General features: G+C 42.5%; 1 protein-coding gene across 2 annotated transcripts in view; it reads left to right on the forward strand.

Moving 5' to 3' along the window:
• Positions 1–19,525, forward strand: part of LOC118780201 (acid-sensing ion channel 2-like) — a 266,399-nt gene that overhangs the window by 157,097 nt on the left and 89,777 nt on the right. The window contains exon 1 of one of the 2 annotated variants that reach the window (XM_036532581.1): positions 9,869–10,881. The exons of the other annotated variant lie outside the window; for it this stretch is intronic. Coding sequence (XP_036388474.1) covers positions 10,189–10,881 — 693 coding nt within the window. The 5' untranslated portion in view covers positions 9,869–10,188. Of the gene's footprint in view, positions 1–9,868; positions 10,882–19,525 lie in introns of those variants that run through there. 2 annotated transcript variants of the gene reach the window in all.

The following is a 19,525-nucleotide window of genomic DNA, read 5'->3' on the forward strand; positions in this document are numbered from 1 at the left end:
TACAGGATGTGTGGCAGGTTCAACACTAATAGGCCTTCAAAAGAAAATTTAAAAAGCATGCCATTCACCAAGGCTGGTCAGGTGACATACTGATACACTTTGTGCACTTTTCAGCCAACAGTGGCATGGTAGTACAGGCACTGTGCCTGAAACCAGGCGGTTGCAGGTCCAAATCCTGAGACCTGTTGTTTTTGTATCTACATCACCTGAAGTGTTTCAGTGAAAATCTAGCTATATACACGGACAATATGTCAAATTCCATTTGCCCTTGATGAACACAGTAAGTGATGCAACTTAGACTGATATAGCTCTGACAGTAGCATCTGCAGGGTCGCTGGTTACTTCAGGAGTTATCGATCTGGGTACTGCCCTGTGGTTCATCAGCTGCAGGCAAGGATGTCTGGGCACCTGCCCTTCATCTCACCCTGGGCAGAGGCTAACATGGGCTGAAAAGAATCAGAAATGACACAATGATGACGTGGTACAGATACTACTGTCAATAGTGCACATATGAAAGAATTCGTGTGAATTAAAAAATAAATAAATTCACTAAAATAATGAGCAGATCATTAACAGGAAACTCATACTGTGTATTGGCCACATGATTATGAATAAGTCTGGATCTCTTTCTCTGACCTTTATACATACCAAACCCAAATTTATTCATAAAACCTTTTTTGAGACTGTGGCTGGTACCAGACACTAATTAAATATAAGCTTACAGAGTGGAGGGAGCTAAGACAAAGCGCTGTCCTCTTCACAGCAGAAATGTATGTGATAATGACTGGCCTCTAACCTTAAGGGCAGTAAATTTCACAGCACATTCACTGTACTTTGAACCACTATGATTGTTTTTTTTTCATTATATGTTATTCCCTTGGAGCACATCTCACCAATTCAACAAGTTAACCATTTATAGGATGTTTTTTTAAAGAAGGTTATTACAGTGACTTATGTTTCCACAGTTAAATGAAAATGTGGTGGAAAAAAAAATCAGGTGGAACAAATGCCAGAAGCCACTCTAGGCCTCTAGGAAATTAAGCCTGGCACTCAACCGCTCTTCAGCGTAGTCTGATTTGGCTGAGTTTGTGTGGGAAGACAGCCCTTGCTGAGATTAAGTGATAACGTCATCCACTGCTGCATACATGGTCTTACCCTTAGTGTATGATAAAAGTTTAGTGATGTATTCACGGTGCCGGTGTTCCCTCTTTTGTAGAGCAGCACAGTCATGTGCGCTCACCAAGCGCTAGCAAGACCAGTTCCTCTGTGTGACCTTAGCTCATGCTATTCTTTTCAACATGCTTGGCTGACCTGCTCCACCATTTTAACAACAGGCAATATGTTCTGAAAACAACATCCCCCAAGAAAAAAAATACGACAAAGCCAGCAGAATTATTTAGTTCAGTTTACATGCAGAATTTTGAACCCGTTTGGGAAAGACAGCAGCAACTGCATGGCGTGTTTGCTAATTGGGGCGTGTAGGTGGAGTGTGTGGACTGTGATGTAAATGTGAGCAGACGGTGAAGGCTTCGCAACCCTGTGCTTTGGGAGAGATGCAGACAGAACAAGAGACTCAGGTGGAGTAAATAACATGCTTAACCAGCGAGGAACCCGAGAGCAGGAGGCCTGACGGGACTGCTGATACCCAGGGGGAATTTACAGTCGTGACTCATGGCTGCAGGCCAAGTCCAGGAATGAATGTGCCCTGCACACACACTGGCAATGCTGTCTCATTCCTGACTGCTGCAATTCATAGCGCTGAGAGAAATGCTGGAGACAGTAGACACCCAGATTAAATTACCCATGCAGTGCCACATAGTTTAATGCCTTGGTAAGGAGGGGTTACACTCTAACGGACCACAGACTAATCATTTCGGACCTAACTGAAACATATACTCTTTTCATATTTAACATGATAAGCTTAAACACAAGGAAATAGGCTGATCTGCTCATTATTTTAGTGAATTTATTTATTTTTTAATTCACACGAATTCTTTCATATGTGTATTATTGACAGTAGTATCTGTACCACGTCATCATTGTGTCATTTCTGATTCTTTTCAGCCCATGTTAGCCTCTGCCCAGGGTGAGATGAAGGGCAGGTGCCCAGACATCCTTGCCTGCAGCTGATGAACCACAGGGCAGTACCCAGATCGATAATTCCTGAAGTAACCAGCGACCCTGCAGATGCTCCAAGGCATGCTACTGTCAGAGCTATATCAGTCTAAGTTCAACTAAATTCAAAGTCTTTAGCTAAATGTAAAGTCTTGCATGTGGGAAATAAGAACCTTAGACAAGACTACTTTATGGGGGAAAAAAAAACTAGAGAACATTCTCAATTTGAAAAAGAGATGGGAGTAATAGTTTAACAAGTTTAACAAAATCTAGGCAGTGTGCTGTAACAGTAAAAAAGGCCAACAGGATGTTGGGTATACAGTATAGCCAAAAGTATTGATTATAAATCTAAAGAGGTTATATTGAAATTATACAATGCTTTAGTCAGACCTCACTTTGAATATTGTGTGCAGTTCTGAGCACCACACCATAAGAAAGATATTGAGGATCTTGAAAAAGTTCAAAGAAGAGCAACTAAATTAGTTCCTGGCATGAAATATAAAAGCTATGAAGAAAGACTCAAGTTACTTAACCTATTTAGACTTAGCAAGAGGAGACTTAGGGGTGATCTAATAGAGGTTTTTAAATTTATAAAAGGACTCAATAAGGTTAACTATAATACATTCTTTAGGGTGAGTTCAGTCTGTAGAACAAGGGGACATAAATGGAAACTAGTGAAGAGTAAGTTCCACACTGATATAAGGAAGTACTATTTTACACAAAGAGTAATCAATACATGGAATAGGTTGCCAGGTCATGTAGTTGATGCAGAGACCCTTGCTGTGTTCAAGTCCAGACTTGATGCAGTTTTGGATTCTCTTTAATTGTAATGGCGAGCTTAGTTGGGCCGAATGGCCTGTTCTTGTCATTATGTTCTTATGTAACTGTCTTGACTGTGAAAATAGCCTTTCAAAACCCAGTTTCTGCAAGTCACCTAATGAGAGTGAACTGAATCTTCCTCCTCTCTGGAGAAGTTTCCTGCGATCTCTAGCCTTCTATTTGGCTAAAAAGCGCTTGTATTATATAATTGTACCTGGAAGTGTATGACACACAGTGGTGTGTCTGTTATTCGGCACTTTTGACATTTTGAATGTATTAGTGTTTTGGAGTTACTTTTTGATGTGGAAAGTGATGACTATCTGTTAATTGAATAAATGGTTGTGTCTGTTGAAAAGCAAAAGATGGAAGATGACAGTAAAAGTCCTTTTCTTTCTTTTTGTAAATTTGTTTTTCTGTCTGGTGATATGTGTTGTTGTGGATCTCACTAATGATGGGAACAACATACAGTATGTCAATGTGTTCCTCAAGCATACCCAAAAGGAGATCCACCTTCAGAATACAAGTGTATCACCCAGATGTGAAATGTGATGCTGAAATCACACCCACACGTCTGAGCAATATCTTATTTTCATCAGTTGGTATTTTTTAAATGAAGTGTTTCAAGGCATTGACAGACATGGCAGTGGCAATTACAGGTACGGTACATGCAGAATGAGCATCTTGCTCATCTCAGTGCCAATCTTGTCACTACATATTACAGGCTTTCTGTGCCACCAAAATGGTGTTAATAGAGAGAGTGTTTTCGTCATGGATGACCTTGACTCCGGCTGTTTGCTGTAACTAATTTGTTTTATTTTTTTTCCGTGATGTATTCATTTCAGGGTCAAGGTGCACGCTGGATTAGTGTAAGGGAGCTGTGTACGGGCGGCTGCTGAGTGGACCTCCTTTGAGGGATTTGACTGAGGGCACTCTCAGTGCAGCAGTTCACACTGCAGGCTCTCATTTCCCACTTCACAGCAGGCTCTTGCTCCAGCGGAGAGCTGTCACACTGGCACCTGTCCAATAATCATCATGCGCATTTCATCAGGGACAGAGCCATGCCAGAGTATAGAGGTTCTCCAATAAAAGCACTATAATAACATGTTTTGGATGGAATTACTGATATGTGCACAGGTAACCCACAGTGATAACCCACAGTGATAAAGAATGGTAAAATGTTGAACAGGACCGAACATAATTCCTGAGAGAGTGTGTTTTTGTTGCAGCCAAAATCCCTGATGTAATTGGTACAATAAGAGCTATATAAATCTATACATGTGCATTTCCCAAAATATACAGCAGGAACATATTTTTTGAGTGAAAGGGAATGTGAATATCCTGACATGTGAGTTATTATTTACAGAAATGCTTTTAAAAAGTTTTTTGGGAAATAAATGGCTTCAAAAATCACTGACAGTTTCACAGGATATTTTCAGTTATTCCCAATCCATGACTGGCAACCATTAGAGAAGCAGACATTTTGGCAGACTGGCGTTCATCCATGGAAATTTTTTTGACTAATACTTATATAATCTGGGTGTTGCTGTATGTTCCTGCAGATATCTGAGCAGGGCTTTTGTTTCGGGGGGTGTCTTTGCATGACTGTTTCATGAGGTCCAAAAACAAGTTTTGACAGTGAGGCATGCTGTCAAACAGCTGCTGTTACTGCAGGAAGGAACAGCAACAGCAAGAAAGGATGTTTTAAACCCACATAGTCTTTGTCCAATGACAGGGGAGTTTAAGCAGCCGTGTGGTGTAGTGTTGAGGAGCATGATTTGCAACCCAAAGGCCACCAGTTCAGTTCCTTGGCAGGGGTGTGGACCCTTGAACAAAGTGCTTAACCTGAATCCCTTCAGTAAACATCCATTTGTATGTGATTTGAATATCTGCTTTATATCAGTATAAGGAACAGAAATTGCAAGCATATATTTTCACCACACTCCCCACCCGCCTGCAGTCTTGCTGTGTTCATCTCCATCTGTAAGGTTAAGCTATCGATCGAGCGGCACTTAGAAACTGTCCAGCCAGAAACCTTTAGTGCTAGTTGTGTTAAAAAGAGAGAATAGTACAGCACACCATAACACTCTCTATTGAATGATCAGTCCTGTCCTAGTGCAACTAAACACACTGGATGATAATGTGTAGCATGTATGTAATCAGCTTCTCACACACACACACACGCACACACACACGCACACACACACGCACACACATGCACACACACACACGCACACTCCGACAGTGTTGCCCAAGCCCCAGCAACACTGTCTTTCACAGAAAGAAAGAAAAAAGTTTACTTGGGTGGGAAGTGATGATGGTATTTCCTTCTCTGTGGTCTGTTGCTTCTGTACGGGCAGAAGCACTCTGCCCATGCCAGTGCACGGCAGAACAGGCTGTTCTTGTGGGAGATGTTCACGTTGCAGCAGAGGTGGGGTGGGGGTTGGCAACAGCTTCAGCCATCAGTTTAGGCCTGGTGCCATGCTTTTACTACCCGGCCTAATATTTTGACGTACCTTCAGCTGTGCTCCCTCGTGAGCTTAAGAAGATCTTTTGAAATTGTAAAATTGTTCCAGATATGTTTCCTTTATTTGATCAAAACAGTGTTTTGGATTTTAGTTTGCAAAGCACTAAAACTACAGCCATTTCCCCACTTATTCAGATGCTGTCTGAGGATGTGTTGATGGTTTCAGTTTGTAAGCGACAAATAAGATTTTGTTTTTCTGAGGGCGAATGCAGTTTATAATTTTCTTCTGCATTGGGAAATCATTAACACTGTAGCACTATCTTGAGAGGAGCAGCAAGCGGTCCAGCCAGATCTCCAAATCAGTGATGTCAAAGCCCCCAGCCCATGTCAACTGCCACTCACAAAGGGGGCTGCTGAATGCTCTTGTTGTTGAGAGTAAGGACTATAGAAGAAGGTCCCTCCTCAGTCCTGTCTGCAGATGCTTTATTAGAAGTAATTTTCTCTTTTGTGTGCCTGTGCAAATGTTTGCACTACCCCCCATGAATTGAATTAAGCAACCTAGAAAAAGAACAACACACATTATCACAAATTAACAGTTTTGTATTTTACAGTGCATAATATGAACTACATGTAGAAAATTAAGAGAAGAGGAAAAATAATTTAAAAAAACACAAATTCAAAAATGATATTGCTTGCTGTGTTAAATTGAAACCTTGAGAATGTTCTACCCTTGACAATGGTCTGCACTGCAAACTTCTTAATTGTAATGATTTCATTGCCAGTGACAATGAAATCACACATTTAACTCTGAAAAGTGTGCATCACTATGATTATTCCATAAGGATTCACTGCCCTTTATTGTGTAATACATCACAATAACTTTCAAGGAAACAGCCTTGCAATTCATTTCAACTGAAATGAAGCATTCCCTTAACCAGCAAGTCTCCTCAGCATAATTTCAGGCCATTTTTCTTCAAAGACAAGTGCAATTTCAGCTATGCAAAAAAAAAGAAACAAAAAAGGGTGGCCAGAACAGAGCAGTAATCAGTTGCGTATGCCAGAGGTGGTGTCTTTATTCAAGCAATAGATTGAATTCTTAGCCTCTCTTTTATGCCTCCTCTCTTCCAGTTTTAATTCTGTGCATCTTTAGACAGGAGAGGGGAGGAGAGATTCTGTTTCCTCAGGGCTTCAGCCGTACAGATCACCACAGATGCTGCTGAAAATGTGGCCTTTTTTCCTCAAGTGACTCAAGTTTGCAAGCACTTTCATCTGGGAAATGGGCTCTAAATGGATTCTCTCACGCTTTGATTAGAACAATTAGAGTCAACTGTGATCCTGTTCTGCAGTATTGCAGTATGCCAGAAATCACAGATCCAAGGTCAGTCTTCACTGCACTTAGGCAAACCTTTCAATATATTGTTGTTTGGCTCTCCTAAGGCAATATTATCCTGACAATGGATAAATTATAAAGGCAGCAACTAGAATCAGGGGTTCAATCAGAATGAATAAGTCAAAATTTCTGTGAATGAGATGGAAGTTTTCCACACGAGAGCAGAAATGAACATGCGCGTGAGGATGTTTCTCTGCGCTCAAATGAACTGTCACTGACCATTGCATTGACTCAGTACTAAACAGTAGTAACAACAAGTGTCACAACACCACAGAAAGGGTCCAGACGAGTCAGCTGTCCTTATTGGTTTGGAAAACAAAATTAGCTGTGTTTCAGTTCATTTTAAATGTTGCATTGCACGAGTTTCGAATGCAGACACAGGGTACTCCAACAGCATTGTGCGGTGATGCAAAATACCAGTGATTTATTTGTGTCCACATAAATGTATTGAATGGAGAGGAGTTGGCTAAAGACCAGTCATGTACAGTATTTTTGGGTGCAAGAGAAAGGGCCAGTTGTGTCCTGTACAAACAGATGCATTTCATAAGTAGGCTGAAATGTCTTATTTTTTGTCTATGCTATGCTTGGTTGGTGTATAGTGTCCAGTGGTTTGGTCCTCCTGGGACACCCCCCCCCCCCCCCCCACCACCACCACCACCACTTTGTAACATCTCTTTCTGAGGCTGTGCAAGAACAACAGCTTGTCCTTTGATGAGGTAGCTGGAGCCCTCCCCTAGCTGCAGAGAGCAAGCTGAGTGCAATCCAGGTGTGTCCGTCTCAAACCCACAGCTGAGCAGCGTGTGTCCGGTGGCGTGCCTAAAAATATTGAAACCTGGGGTGCCAGATGCCACTGAGTTCCAGAATCGCAGTCAGGCATTAAAACCATACCAAAACAAATCTGACCAGCTATACAGAATGGAACTATTTATAGCAGTGCACCATGGGGGAAGGAGCCATCAGCATTACAGTATCTCACATCTGATGTATGTGTTTAAACTTTTTTTTCCATTTCCTTTCTTTCCCTTTCCTGTTTTCCACTCCAGTCTAGTAATTAAAACGGGGGTACAAAATGAAATCCTTGCAGCTTTAGTCCGCAGTTGTATTTTCTCCTCTCTGGGAGGTTTTTGCATGTCTCTTGGTTTTTCTTTGTTTTTCTTGTGAATGGATACTGTGGAATGAATGAATCCATTATGCCTGTAAATGTGTGTGTCTGTCTGCTTGTATTATGTTCCCTGGAATGGCATATTATGCAGAGGATGAAATGAAAATGTAATCAAATGAGCTGTAAGAGAAATATGAAGTCCTGTCAGCTCCCTCTGATGTGTTTTGTTTCATGTGGTGAAGAATCAGTGAGGAAGAAACAGGACTGCTGAGCCAAATGAAGAAATATGAATGGAAGTTGAGTGGAGGTGATGTGCTGTCTTAAGCCAGTGGCTTGCCAGCTCTTGTGAACAATGGCACTTTTAAGTCAAGGCCAGGATTGGGGTCCATGTGTTCCTGTGGGAGTGGGAGAGCTTGCAGAAAAGGAATTTGCTGCTATCCTTGTGACTCGGTTTCATTTGATTTAGCAAGCAGAGCATAGCTTAAGGTCGTTATGTTTTGGAGTTATATTTTGAGGTGTCCCTTACTACTCAAGTTCATATAATTTTCACACTCTCCTGTCTCTGTCCTCTCTCTTTTTGCCTGTCTCTCTTCCTTTCTCTGAAACGGTCTTCTAGTTTTCTCTGCTGTCTTGCTGTCTATGGTTGCCTCCCAGCTGCACAGTCCAAATAATTTATGTGGTGAAAACTGACTGGAAATTAAAATGCTGAGAGCGGAGTCACACAGAGCTATGAGAGAGAGCAAAAGAAAGAGAGAGAAAGAGAGAAAAGAGAAAGGGAGAGAGTCAAAGAAGAAACTCACTGAGCTGCATGTGCGCTCCCTCCGTCTCTCTCTCTCTCTCTCTCTCTCTCTCTCTCTCTGTCTCTCTTCTGAAACATTCGTCTCTCTGCCATGATAGGAGTGCAACAATGCGTTGAGCAATAGCAGCTGAATTGGAGTGAGCTTTTTTGGAGCCTCACAGTAAGGGTAGGGTAAGTGCATGCTGCATGGACAGAGAGAGGGTCACTGAAGGACAGCAGAACTAGAGGAGGGGAGCAAGGGTATGTTTGGGGTGGTGAGGTTTGACTTGACTCAAAGAGGAGAGGGAATGGGCATAGACAGTGGTTGTTACAGATGAAAAGTCAACATTTTTTTTCCGTAAGTAAAAATATTTTTAAGTACAGATTCTTGAGGAGAGAGAGAAAAAAATAAGAGAAGAAGATATGAGCTGTAGCAGACAGGTTTGAATAGGTCCGGACAGAACAAAAAAATCCATAACAGAGTCAAGGCAACTCTACCACTGTGATCGCAGCGTGAGCGCGTGGACCGAGTTCTCTTTCCTCAGGAAGAGCAGCTCATACTCACCTTGGTGGGTGGAGGGCTTCAGAAGAGAGCCCTGGGGCTGAGCAGGACAGGAGTGAGCGAGAGAATCAGAGAGAAAGGGGGGTGGCCATTACCGTTACCCCCGTGAAGATTACAATTACAGGAGAAGAAGAGGAGAAGCAAGGAGACGAAAGAAAAATTAAAGATGCGCAGATGCTCTGGCTAGCGTCGGCATGGAAACCACTCCAGCCTCTTCCCCTCCCGGTGTCGGAGGCTGAGCAGGGCTCAGCTCTGCAGAGACCTGTCTCACCGGAGGCACAAACAGAGCGTAGGAGACACTGCTCACACAGCTGCTGCCTCCCTTCACATTCCTCTCAGATTCACTTCCTCGTTCAGCAGGTTCAGAAAAACATCCAGCCACAGGAATCTCCTATTTCTCTTTTTTCCCCCCTCCACCTCCCCTCCTGTCCTTTTGTCCATCCTTAAATCTGTTTGTGCGGCTCTCTTTCTGTGCTCATCACTTTCTCTCTCCCGCGCTCTCTCCTGTTCTCTCCTCCCCTCTGTCTCTCTCTCTCCCCCCCTACGCTCTCTTGCTCCCTATCGCTCTCTTTCTCTCTCTCTCTTTCTCTCTCTCTCTCTCTCTCCCCCTCCCACTCTTTCCCTCTTTCTCTCTCGCTGTCACACTGCCCCAGCTTTGTGCTGGAGTCAGCTGGGCAGCGCAGCAGCAGCAGGGGCAGATCGTCCATGCCGTGTAGCCGCACGAGTGAAGCTGGAATGGCCGCTTTCCCGCTGAGTTGAATAAGAAGAGTAATGTCAGGGCAGGGAGCCCAGTTGGACTGAGGATCAGAGGGACGAAAAGCTGAGATAAAAGCAGAGGTTCCTTGTAGAATTTAACTTGGTGCTGGGGGCTTGGCAGTGGGAGATCTCGCAGGCAGCAGCTGAGAAGAGGGCGTGAGTGCACTTCCCCATCAAGTGTGGATTAACGCGCTGGAGATTCATGTGGGCCCCAGACCTCCAGGCCAGGCTGGGGGATGACGCTGTTTCTACTGCACTAGGAGCGCTGTGGGCAGCCATGGCACTGGAGGGGAGCCGTCCCGAGCGGGAATCCCCCAGCGCCGCGTTGGCCAGGAGGAGGCGCCGGCATGCAGCCCGTGGGGTGGGCCGGATCACCGGGGCCTTCCTGGCCAGGACACGCCTCCACGGGCTGAAGTACGTATGCTCACAACGCGCCTCCCTCAGGCACCGAGCCCTCTGGTTGCTGGCGCTCTGCACCTCCCTGGGCCTGCTCCTCTCCTGGTCCTCCAACCGCTTCCTCTACTGGCTCTCCTTCCCCACCTACACCAAGGTGCACATGGAGTGGGCCAAGGAGCTGGCCTTCCCCGCCGTCACCATCTGCAACAACAATCCCGTCCGCTTCTACAAGCTCACCAAGAGCGACCTGTACTTTGCTGGACACTGGCTGGGCCTCTTGCTGGCAAACCGGACTGCTCGGCCCATCATCCTGGACCTGCTGCAGAATGAGCGGCAGGCCTGGTTCCGCAAGCTGTCTGACTTCCGTCTCTTCCTGCCCCCCCGCAATTTCGAGGGCACCAACTTGGAGTTCATGGACCGTCTGGGCCACCAGCTGGATGACATGCTGCTCTCCTGCAAGTACCGTGGGGAGACATGCGGCCCGCAGAACTTCTCCTCTGTGAGTGTCTGCCATTTCTTTTTTCCTCCTGTCCTTTGTTTCTTCTGTTTTCCTGGGTGCTGGTTCATTCTTAGCTAGTGCTGCTTGCAGGTATCCTCACCACCTCTTCTCATAAAGAGAAGAAAAAAAGGCTAAGGCTAAGTCTTACATCAACTCTGATCATTGCCATGAAAGACAAGAAAATACCAAGGTAATGGCAAAAGAGATAAAGGCATCTTTCTTTCAAGTGCCTTGTATTTGCTCAGTGACAAAAAGTAAAACAATCCGTTCCATCTAATTTTATGTACTGAATATGGTATCAGTGAACACAGACACTTTCAGTTGGTTTTGTTTTTCATTATTTTAACCTCTTTTAAGACAGTGTGGGGAAATTATGTTTTCTGTTGAAAATCTGAACTGTGGAGGCAGAAAGGACAGCCTGATTTGTTCCTGACACTAAAATGGCCATGGCTTTGTCTGATGCTCAGCACACTTTTGATCTTTTCTTTGCACCCAGCATCTTGGCAACAGTGGCAGATGTGTTCCCTTTGACAATGCTGAATGGAATTGCTAGTGTGAAGGAATCCAACCAAGTGTGTGAAGATTTGTGTGGCGTTTCATTATTTTTTAAACATCTGAGCATATTCAGTTAGTGTCAGTTTGCACCCAGAGTCAGGTCAAAAGTTTATCTTATTTTGCATGTCACCATTCAGTGTCATACTTGTGTGAGTATATATATCTATAGGTTCTTTGTAGCCTTCAATGACAAGAAATCAATAAATTATGACAAACAACTACAAGACATATTTTATATGTTCCTAACTCTCAGAACATTAGTCTGGAATAATGATTGAAGTGAAAATATGAAAATAGTTCAAACATAGAGCAATACCTGAAGAACCTGGATTTTTCTCATGCGTGCATTTCACATGGTACACATAATTACACTAAGGTGGGGCACTGCCATTGCACCTATGGGCAAGGTACTTAACATAAAATTTCCCCTGTAAATATCCAGTTGTATAAGTGGATAACACGTAAAAATGATAAGTCACTTTGAATGATAACGTCTGCTAAGCAACCAATGTAATGCATTTTGAGAAGCTGCTTGTTCAATTTACAGTGTGCACTGTGGAAAAGCCAGTGGGCTCTGGGTGTCTCAACAGCTGCGGGCAGTGTCTGTCCCTGAGTACGCCGAAGCCCTCCCCGACTCCCAAGCCTACATCAAAGCAGAGAGGAGGCCGTTATATGAAAGCCTGAAGGATAGTGAGGGTCAAGTTCACAGCTATTTTATCTTCTGCTATTTCAAGGAGGAAAGACAAAATTGTACATTTTTGACACACTACATAATTGTTCACTGTGTAGATGAGAGCTGTAAATATTCATCTGACAGGTTAAAGATGCCATCTAAAGGAACAGGAGAGTGGATGATGAATTCCTTTCCATTCACAAATTCACTGGTAACCAATCCATGCTGATCAATGGATCAAAATGGATGACTCTTGTGAGATTTACATGACATTCAGTTAAACAGAACAAGCATGCTAGTAAATGGAGCCATAATCCTCTGAGAACCGAGTTCAGTGCTCCCAATCGGACCAAATGAAACTGTGTCAGTGTTAGTCTAAATCAGTCTGATAAAGCCTGGTTCTCATTTAGGATATAGGCTCCAATCCCTTTCATACCTTACTGGAAGAAAGTGTTGAAAGTCTGAAAGTGTTGAAAATCTCCTTATATCTTAGACAAGGTTCAAAGTTCAGAATGTAAAGTAATTCCCTGTCCAAGTGCTTTCAGCTCATGTAGCCTGTCTGAGTGGGCCTTCCTGTGGAAGGAGGCTCTTCCCTTGTTTGTACACTTAGACATTGTAGGAGGCAAAGCCATTTGTCCTCTTCTTCTTCCTCTTTAATGTGACTTACATTCCAGTGTTTGCCGAGTTGGTTTGGCCACCAGTTGTCTCTGGCAACTTTTTGTCTCTAGCATGTTTTTTCATGTAATGCTCATGAGTGAGTTATTGTCCAAGCATGGTACACAGTTGGCCTTCAGAATTGATCAGGGATCAGTGATTCATCTCCACTCTAAAGACACTGAGTGCCAGAGGCTTCAGCAAGTTCTAGTGAGCAATTCATTCCCATTGGGGAGAGAAGGGATCACAGCGAAACACTTGAAATCAAGCCCTGAATCTTCCCCAGTTTATTTCATAATTAGATTATGGTACTGCACTCACGGCTCCAGGGTACAATTGCTTGCAATTACATTCAAAGCAGTCATGACACACAATGGTGTGAGTGTGAGTGTGCAAGCATTTGAATGCATGGGAGTGAAAATGTGGCAACATCATACATTTGTGTGAAAGTGTGATCACATGTATCTCAGAACTGACAAAGGTGAGTTTTATTAAGCCTACTGAGCCAGAAATTCTTTGCAATAGGGAGAGAAAGAGAGAAAAAGATAGAGAAGTAAAGGAGGATGGACAAAAAGGTGGGGCGAGGGAGATAATCCCATTCAGAGAAATATTTTTTTTGGATCCCCAGTGGCACTGACTCCATCATCTTGAAGCAAGAGCTGCAGGCTGAATATGTCTCTAATCAATAAATCTATCACTTGTTTGCTTAAGTTTGACTAAAGCAGGGGTGGCCAAACCTCTCCTGGAGAGCCACTTGTCCTGCATGTTTCAGATCTCTCCCTGCTCCAACACAGCTGATTCAAATGATCAACTCGTTATGAACTCCTGAAGCTGCTGAATAACAAACTGATCATTTGAATCAGCTATGTTGGAGCAGGGAGAGATCTAAAACATGCAGGACAAGTGGCTCTCCAGGAGAGGTTTGGCCACCCCTGGACTAAAGCATTTTCTTTTTCCATGAGCACAGACCCCTTTGCCTAGGAAATGCACAAAATCAAACATCCACCAACAAGAACCCTAACACTCCTGTTCCTGCTATTTTATCTAGAGCTCTGGGTCCATATTTATCGACTCTCTTACAGTGGGGAATATGTCTGAAGTGGTCGAAAATTCTGAGGGTGATATCAATTTTGTCCCACTCTTGAGAGAAAAAGCTACTTACCAAGATTCTTCAGTTTTAATAGTACTCCTACCTCAGGAGTCCTCACAAGCTGCCTTAACTTGTTTGGAGTTGCTGAGCAGTGGCCACATGGAGGGTGCATAAAGCATGCATGTGCTTTTGGGAGCGAAAATGCGTTTTACATACACTTGACATCACAGAGCTGCTAAGAAACATATTGGTCAGATAACAATGGCATTTTATTTATCACTGACCTTGTAAGAAACGTTGTCACTACTTACCTCTAATAATAACAACTTAAACTTTGTTACTTGGCAACAGGGGAAAGTTTTTATACTAAAATAATTTTGTCTCACTAGGATGTCACCTTCTCAGTGTGAAGGGATACCTCCAAAACTGATGGGTGATGACTCCATTCCCATGAATTCCTGCAGCTGCACAGCTCAATTACAACATGTACATGTAGAACATTTATGCTACATTTAAGTATTTATAGCAATATGTGGCAGTGGATAAAAGCCATAAATGACTTAAACAATATTTCATGTATTAATTATGTCATCTATAGAATTCATAAGAGCATACGTAGTGTTGTGGAGATGGGAAATGGGCTGTTGCGAAAGGAGATCTCACGTTCTCCATAACTAAATCCAGCAAAAGCCCCAAAAAAGCCAGCCGCACAATAACAATAACCGCACAATTCCGCATAATATCTGCAAGCCGGAAAACTTGTTCACATATGTGATTTCTAGCATTATTATTCCTGGTGGAAATCAGGAATTAAGGCAATATTAACCATCATGAAGAAACATAATGATACAGTCTTATCAATCATTTTATTATTTTGATTATTAACATTATTTTATTGCTTTCAAGTTGCCTAAGAATAGAAATGATCCATGATTATTTGCTTGCATTCATTCATGCATTCAATGCATCATTTGCTTGCATTCAATCATTTAATAGATTTTTGATCATGTTCACTACTTCACTACTGCATTAAACTGAATTTATTGGGGATTTTTTCAGAATATGAGAAAAAAAAGTGAAAAATAGGGCTACTGCCATTTGTTAGCAGTGCTTCACATGTCATAAAAATCAACTAATATCTGCTCCTAGGAAATTGTATTACTCCCAGCTGAGAGTAGGAGTAATAAGCTTCATAAATATCTCCCATTACTTCCTATGAGGTGGGAGTTTTTTACTCCTATAAGTATTTTTAGCAGGACTCTTAGGAATAATTCTCAGAGACTTAATAAACAGAGGCTCTGGTTACGTTTACAGACAAGTGAACAATTCCTTTATGAAGGGGGTATCAGTCCCATGAGATGATCAGCACTGTTGAGCCGGAGGGACAGTACATGTCAGTATGTATTGATTTTTGTTTAAATTACATTAACAACTATTGTATCACAAACAAAAGCTATGAAATGCAGTATACATTTTTTAATGCTTCTGCTGACTGCAACCTTTGTTGAAACTGAAAAAAATCATGTTTCTGTTCTTTACAAAGAGAGGCATCCACCCTCAATAGTTCATTGAAATCCACTGGCTTCACCAGCCATACAGGAAATGTAAACAGCAGGTTTTTTAAAGAAATGGGAAAATCTCCATGCTACAACTGTAACAAGTTTTATTACCATAGGTTCAGCATGTTTTGTAGGTTTGTATTAGAGCCCGACCGATAAATCGGCGTGCCGATATTATCGGCCAATATGAGCTAATTGCAGATACAGTAAATTGGTATCGGTGTTTATAACGGCTGATAAATGACAATTAAAAAGAAATGGCGAGACGGAAGATGCATCCTTCAACCATGTTAGGAGTGTTGTCGTTGTGTAGTTTGTCCACCAGAGGGCACACTACAACTCCAATGTTGGCAACACACGTGCTTGGGACGCCACATATCACAACAACCAGCTGACCCAAGAAGAGTTGCCCACGATGGAGATCATCTGTGTTCATGGTAAATTGATAATTGTCACGTGAAATACATTACCTAAATAAGAATAAATATCCCCCATCACTTCTCCTCTTAGCCTAAATAAGCCTGACAACATACATGTCAGCCATGCCTGGTTTTGCTGCAGTAACGTGAAAGCCGGTACCGTCAGTCAAACATCAAAATTATGTTTAATGTTATGGTAGTTGAGTGTTGTAGGCTAAGCTGTTGACAGACTTGATTATAGGTTTATTTATGAAACAGTGTGGCAGTTCCAGTGAGTAAACAAACAACGGTCCTATCATTTCTCCCTCGTCACTTCTAAAAATTCTCTGGCAAAATCGCTTACAGCAGCTTATAACGCTGTCCATTGCTAAATTAGGTTACCCACAAAGCTAGCTAATGCCATGTTTATCAGTGGAAGACCGCTAACGTTAATGAGCGGCTAAACTATAGTGTTTAAGTTTTTTCTGCCTAAATGAAGCAATGGTAAATATATCTGTGACTCGCATGTCTGTAGTTGGAGTCAGTGCATTGGAAATTATTAACCCTTTCGCGCATACGGTCACACCGGTGTGGTTAGCTGTTTAGCGCGTACAGTAAAATTGGTGCGATTAGAACACTAGATTGGAGAAAATCTAGCTAAGTTTAGCTTTGAGGAAACAGCAATTTAACTCTAAAAAATATAGCAAATGCTAACTGAAAACTATGAGAAGCTTAATAAAGTTAATGAAAACAACGAACCATGTAACACGCGCTACGTAGCATAAAAAATAAGTTGCATGCGAAAGGGTTAAACCAAAGGGGATATGTAAATAAACATGAGCTGAACAAGTATCTATGGCTTGGTAGCCAAACAAAGTTATCAAAGTTAAACTTTTTTTATATTTTTATACATTTGACTCTTATTTATCAAAACTTACATATATTTTGTTGTACTTGTTAAACAAGTTTATTTTTAAACTGCATTATGTCATGTTATCTTGGTGAGGACTCTTAAATAACTACACATAACAAATGTTACGGAAAATCTTTATGTTATGTGTTTCTGGGAAAAAAAAGATATATCGGCCAATATTCATTGGATTTTTAAATCCTCAAATATCGAAATCTGTATCGGTCTTAAAAATCCTATATCGGTTGGGATCTAGTTTGTATGTCACAACATTTGACTAGTCTCAACTTGACAATTTTGACAAAAATATTAAAAATGTGGTTTGAAAAGATGATGAAAATTACATTGATAAACCACTTTGTCTGTCATATTTGCAACTGTGCAAAATTGTTAAAAAAATATATTCCAACACACGTTTTTCATAAGAAACATTCCACAAATCCACTTGCAATTTTTCAGATTGTTGAATCATGCCCTAGCAATGGTTTGGTGGTCCTGTTGAAGATAAAATTCCTGTTAAAACTACCACCTCAGATTGTACCACCATGAGACTATATATTGTGATTCTGTTGCAATCAAAGAACAAAAAGTTTTTGACTTTGTCATTTTTTTATTATGTCTGAGTTTGCTCACAACATCCAAAATGAAAAGCAAACATCTCAAGGATGCTTAAATTCTTTATGAAAAAAAAAGCAAGGTAACAGGAAGCTATTCAGGGGTCATGGCTACTTTGGTGGATACGTGTTTTAGTGGCTTTTATCGTTTTAGCAGGAAAACAAAGGTACTGTACTTCCATGACTTTGGGAAAGTCACTCTACCAGTTAGAGAGTGACTCTATCTTAAGGGGCTGCCAAATGGAAATTTATGTGGGCTTGAATCTAACAGCCCTGTAATGTTTAATTTCACATCCTTTCAACAGTGCTCTAAAGACCAACAAGAAAACAATTTGCCTCACAAGCAGCAACCTTGCCATGTATTTGAAATCAGGGTGAACCCGGGGTGCAGCAACATGTGCTGATGCGCCATTTTTCAATGCACAGGCAGAAAACATGGTTTCCACCACTCAACACAGGTTACAGTCTGAATATTTGGCAGATGGCAGTGCCTTGTTTAAACAGGGCTCATGTACCTTTTAAGAGAATCATAACCTTACTGAATGCATAGAAAAAAACAGGCTGTCATATTTTTTGCCTTTGAGCTTCTCCCAGTTCCTCATGGATGAAGAACTGATTTTGCAGTGACCTGTCACTCAGGCTCCTTGACCTGAAAAACATCAAATGTATAATGGTTCTTTTAAATGATTTTAAGCAAATGGGGGACAGAGATGACGTTGCTCGACAAAATGAAGTAGCTAGGGGGAATCTTTGTCAATTCATTACGTGTTAATGCCTCAGCCAATTCAAAACCCGATATGTGACACACACATCCCCACATCCCCTCTGCACTTTATTCCCTTCACTGTCTGCAGAATCAGTGGCTGACAGGGCCAAGTGAAGCCGGATGGCTAATGTTGAGTTGAAAAAGACTCCCCTCCCACAGTTCCTTTGGTTTTACCTCATGCAGCTCGCATACAGAGTAGCCCACTCCCTGCGGGCCAGCAGAGAGTCCGCTGTAGCGTAACTATAGGGATCAGCAGGCGGGGATGGAGTTAGGTGGGTGGGTGGTGCTGCTCCTTGGGTGTTGCGGCTAATTTACTGCGTGATGAACACGTGGTTGATATTCCCAGCAGGAAACACATGTGCTGTGCTGCGTTACTGAATATGTATGCAGGAGCTCAGCAGCAAAAAAGAAGAACTCAGAATCCTGCCCCCAAACCTCTGAGCACTTCCTGTAAGCTGTTCAAACACAACACAGGCAGGTGTCAACTTAAAATAGAACCCATTCAGTTCTGAACTTTATTTAACGAGCCCTGTGGGGGAGATCGATAAAGACGTCGAGCTGGAACAGGATTGATATCAGTGGAGATACAACTCTGGGTAATTGTGAAGGGCCGGATCAAATTCTGGCTGCATTTCCCTTCATTGATCAGCGACTCCTGACCAGCCGGTAGGCAGAGTGCCTGGGTTGACTCAGCGGAGAGGTAATAAGACTGTGCCTGCTCCTCGGCTCGGCCAGTTAAGTCTCCACCATCCTAAATACCCTCCTTGTGAGACTTCCTGGTGTTACAGATGTCTCTGCTGGCTTGCTCTCCACAGGCGTGAAGTACAGGGAATTTTGGAGACTGCACCTGCTGTCTGCATCGCCTGTGCCTACGCGTGCCTGTGTCTGATAAACATGTACAGCAGACAGCATGCTGTCTGTCTGTGCACATGCGCTTCTGCTGGCCCCAAAATTTGGTGTCGTTTATATCCACAATAATATCACTCACAGGGAGTGGGGATGTTTTACTTCATTCTTACGTTCTCAAACCTTATGTTTTCAAACGTCATCATCACGCAACACGCATCAAATGTTACATGTTCCACTGTTCCATCTACAAACATGTTTAGCTATATATGAGCCTTAGTACTGCAGATTAGAGATAATTACGATGTCGGACGTCTTCCCACACCGGAGGGCTGCACTTAGGGGGATGAAGGGAGAGGTGCACGGCCCTGTCTGTCACAGCCCCAGCTGTTGCACCCTCCATTTTGTTAGGGGTCATGGCGTCCTGAGTTCATGGCAAAGTGACCCTCAGAAGTAGCCCTGGAAAGAACCCAGGGCCGCGTTCAAAGTGTCAGTGATCAATGCATCCTGCAGTTCACATTTATTCTTGCAGATAGCTGAATTCTTCATCAAGGCACATTGAAGTAACTACATGTAATC

Source organism: Megalops cyprinoides, chromosome 1 (assembly GCF_013368585.1).
Source record: "Megalops cyprinoides isolate fMegCyp1 chromosome 1, fMegCyp1.pri, whole genome shotgun sequence".
In the NCBI taxonomy this organism is placed as follows: Eukaryota; Metazoa; Chordata; class Actinopteri; order Elopiformes; family Megalopidae; genus Megalops; species Megalops cyprinoides.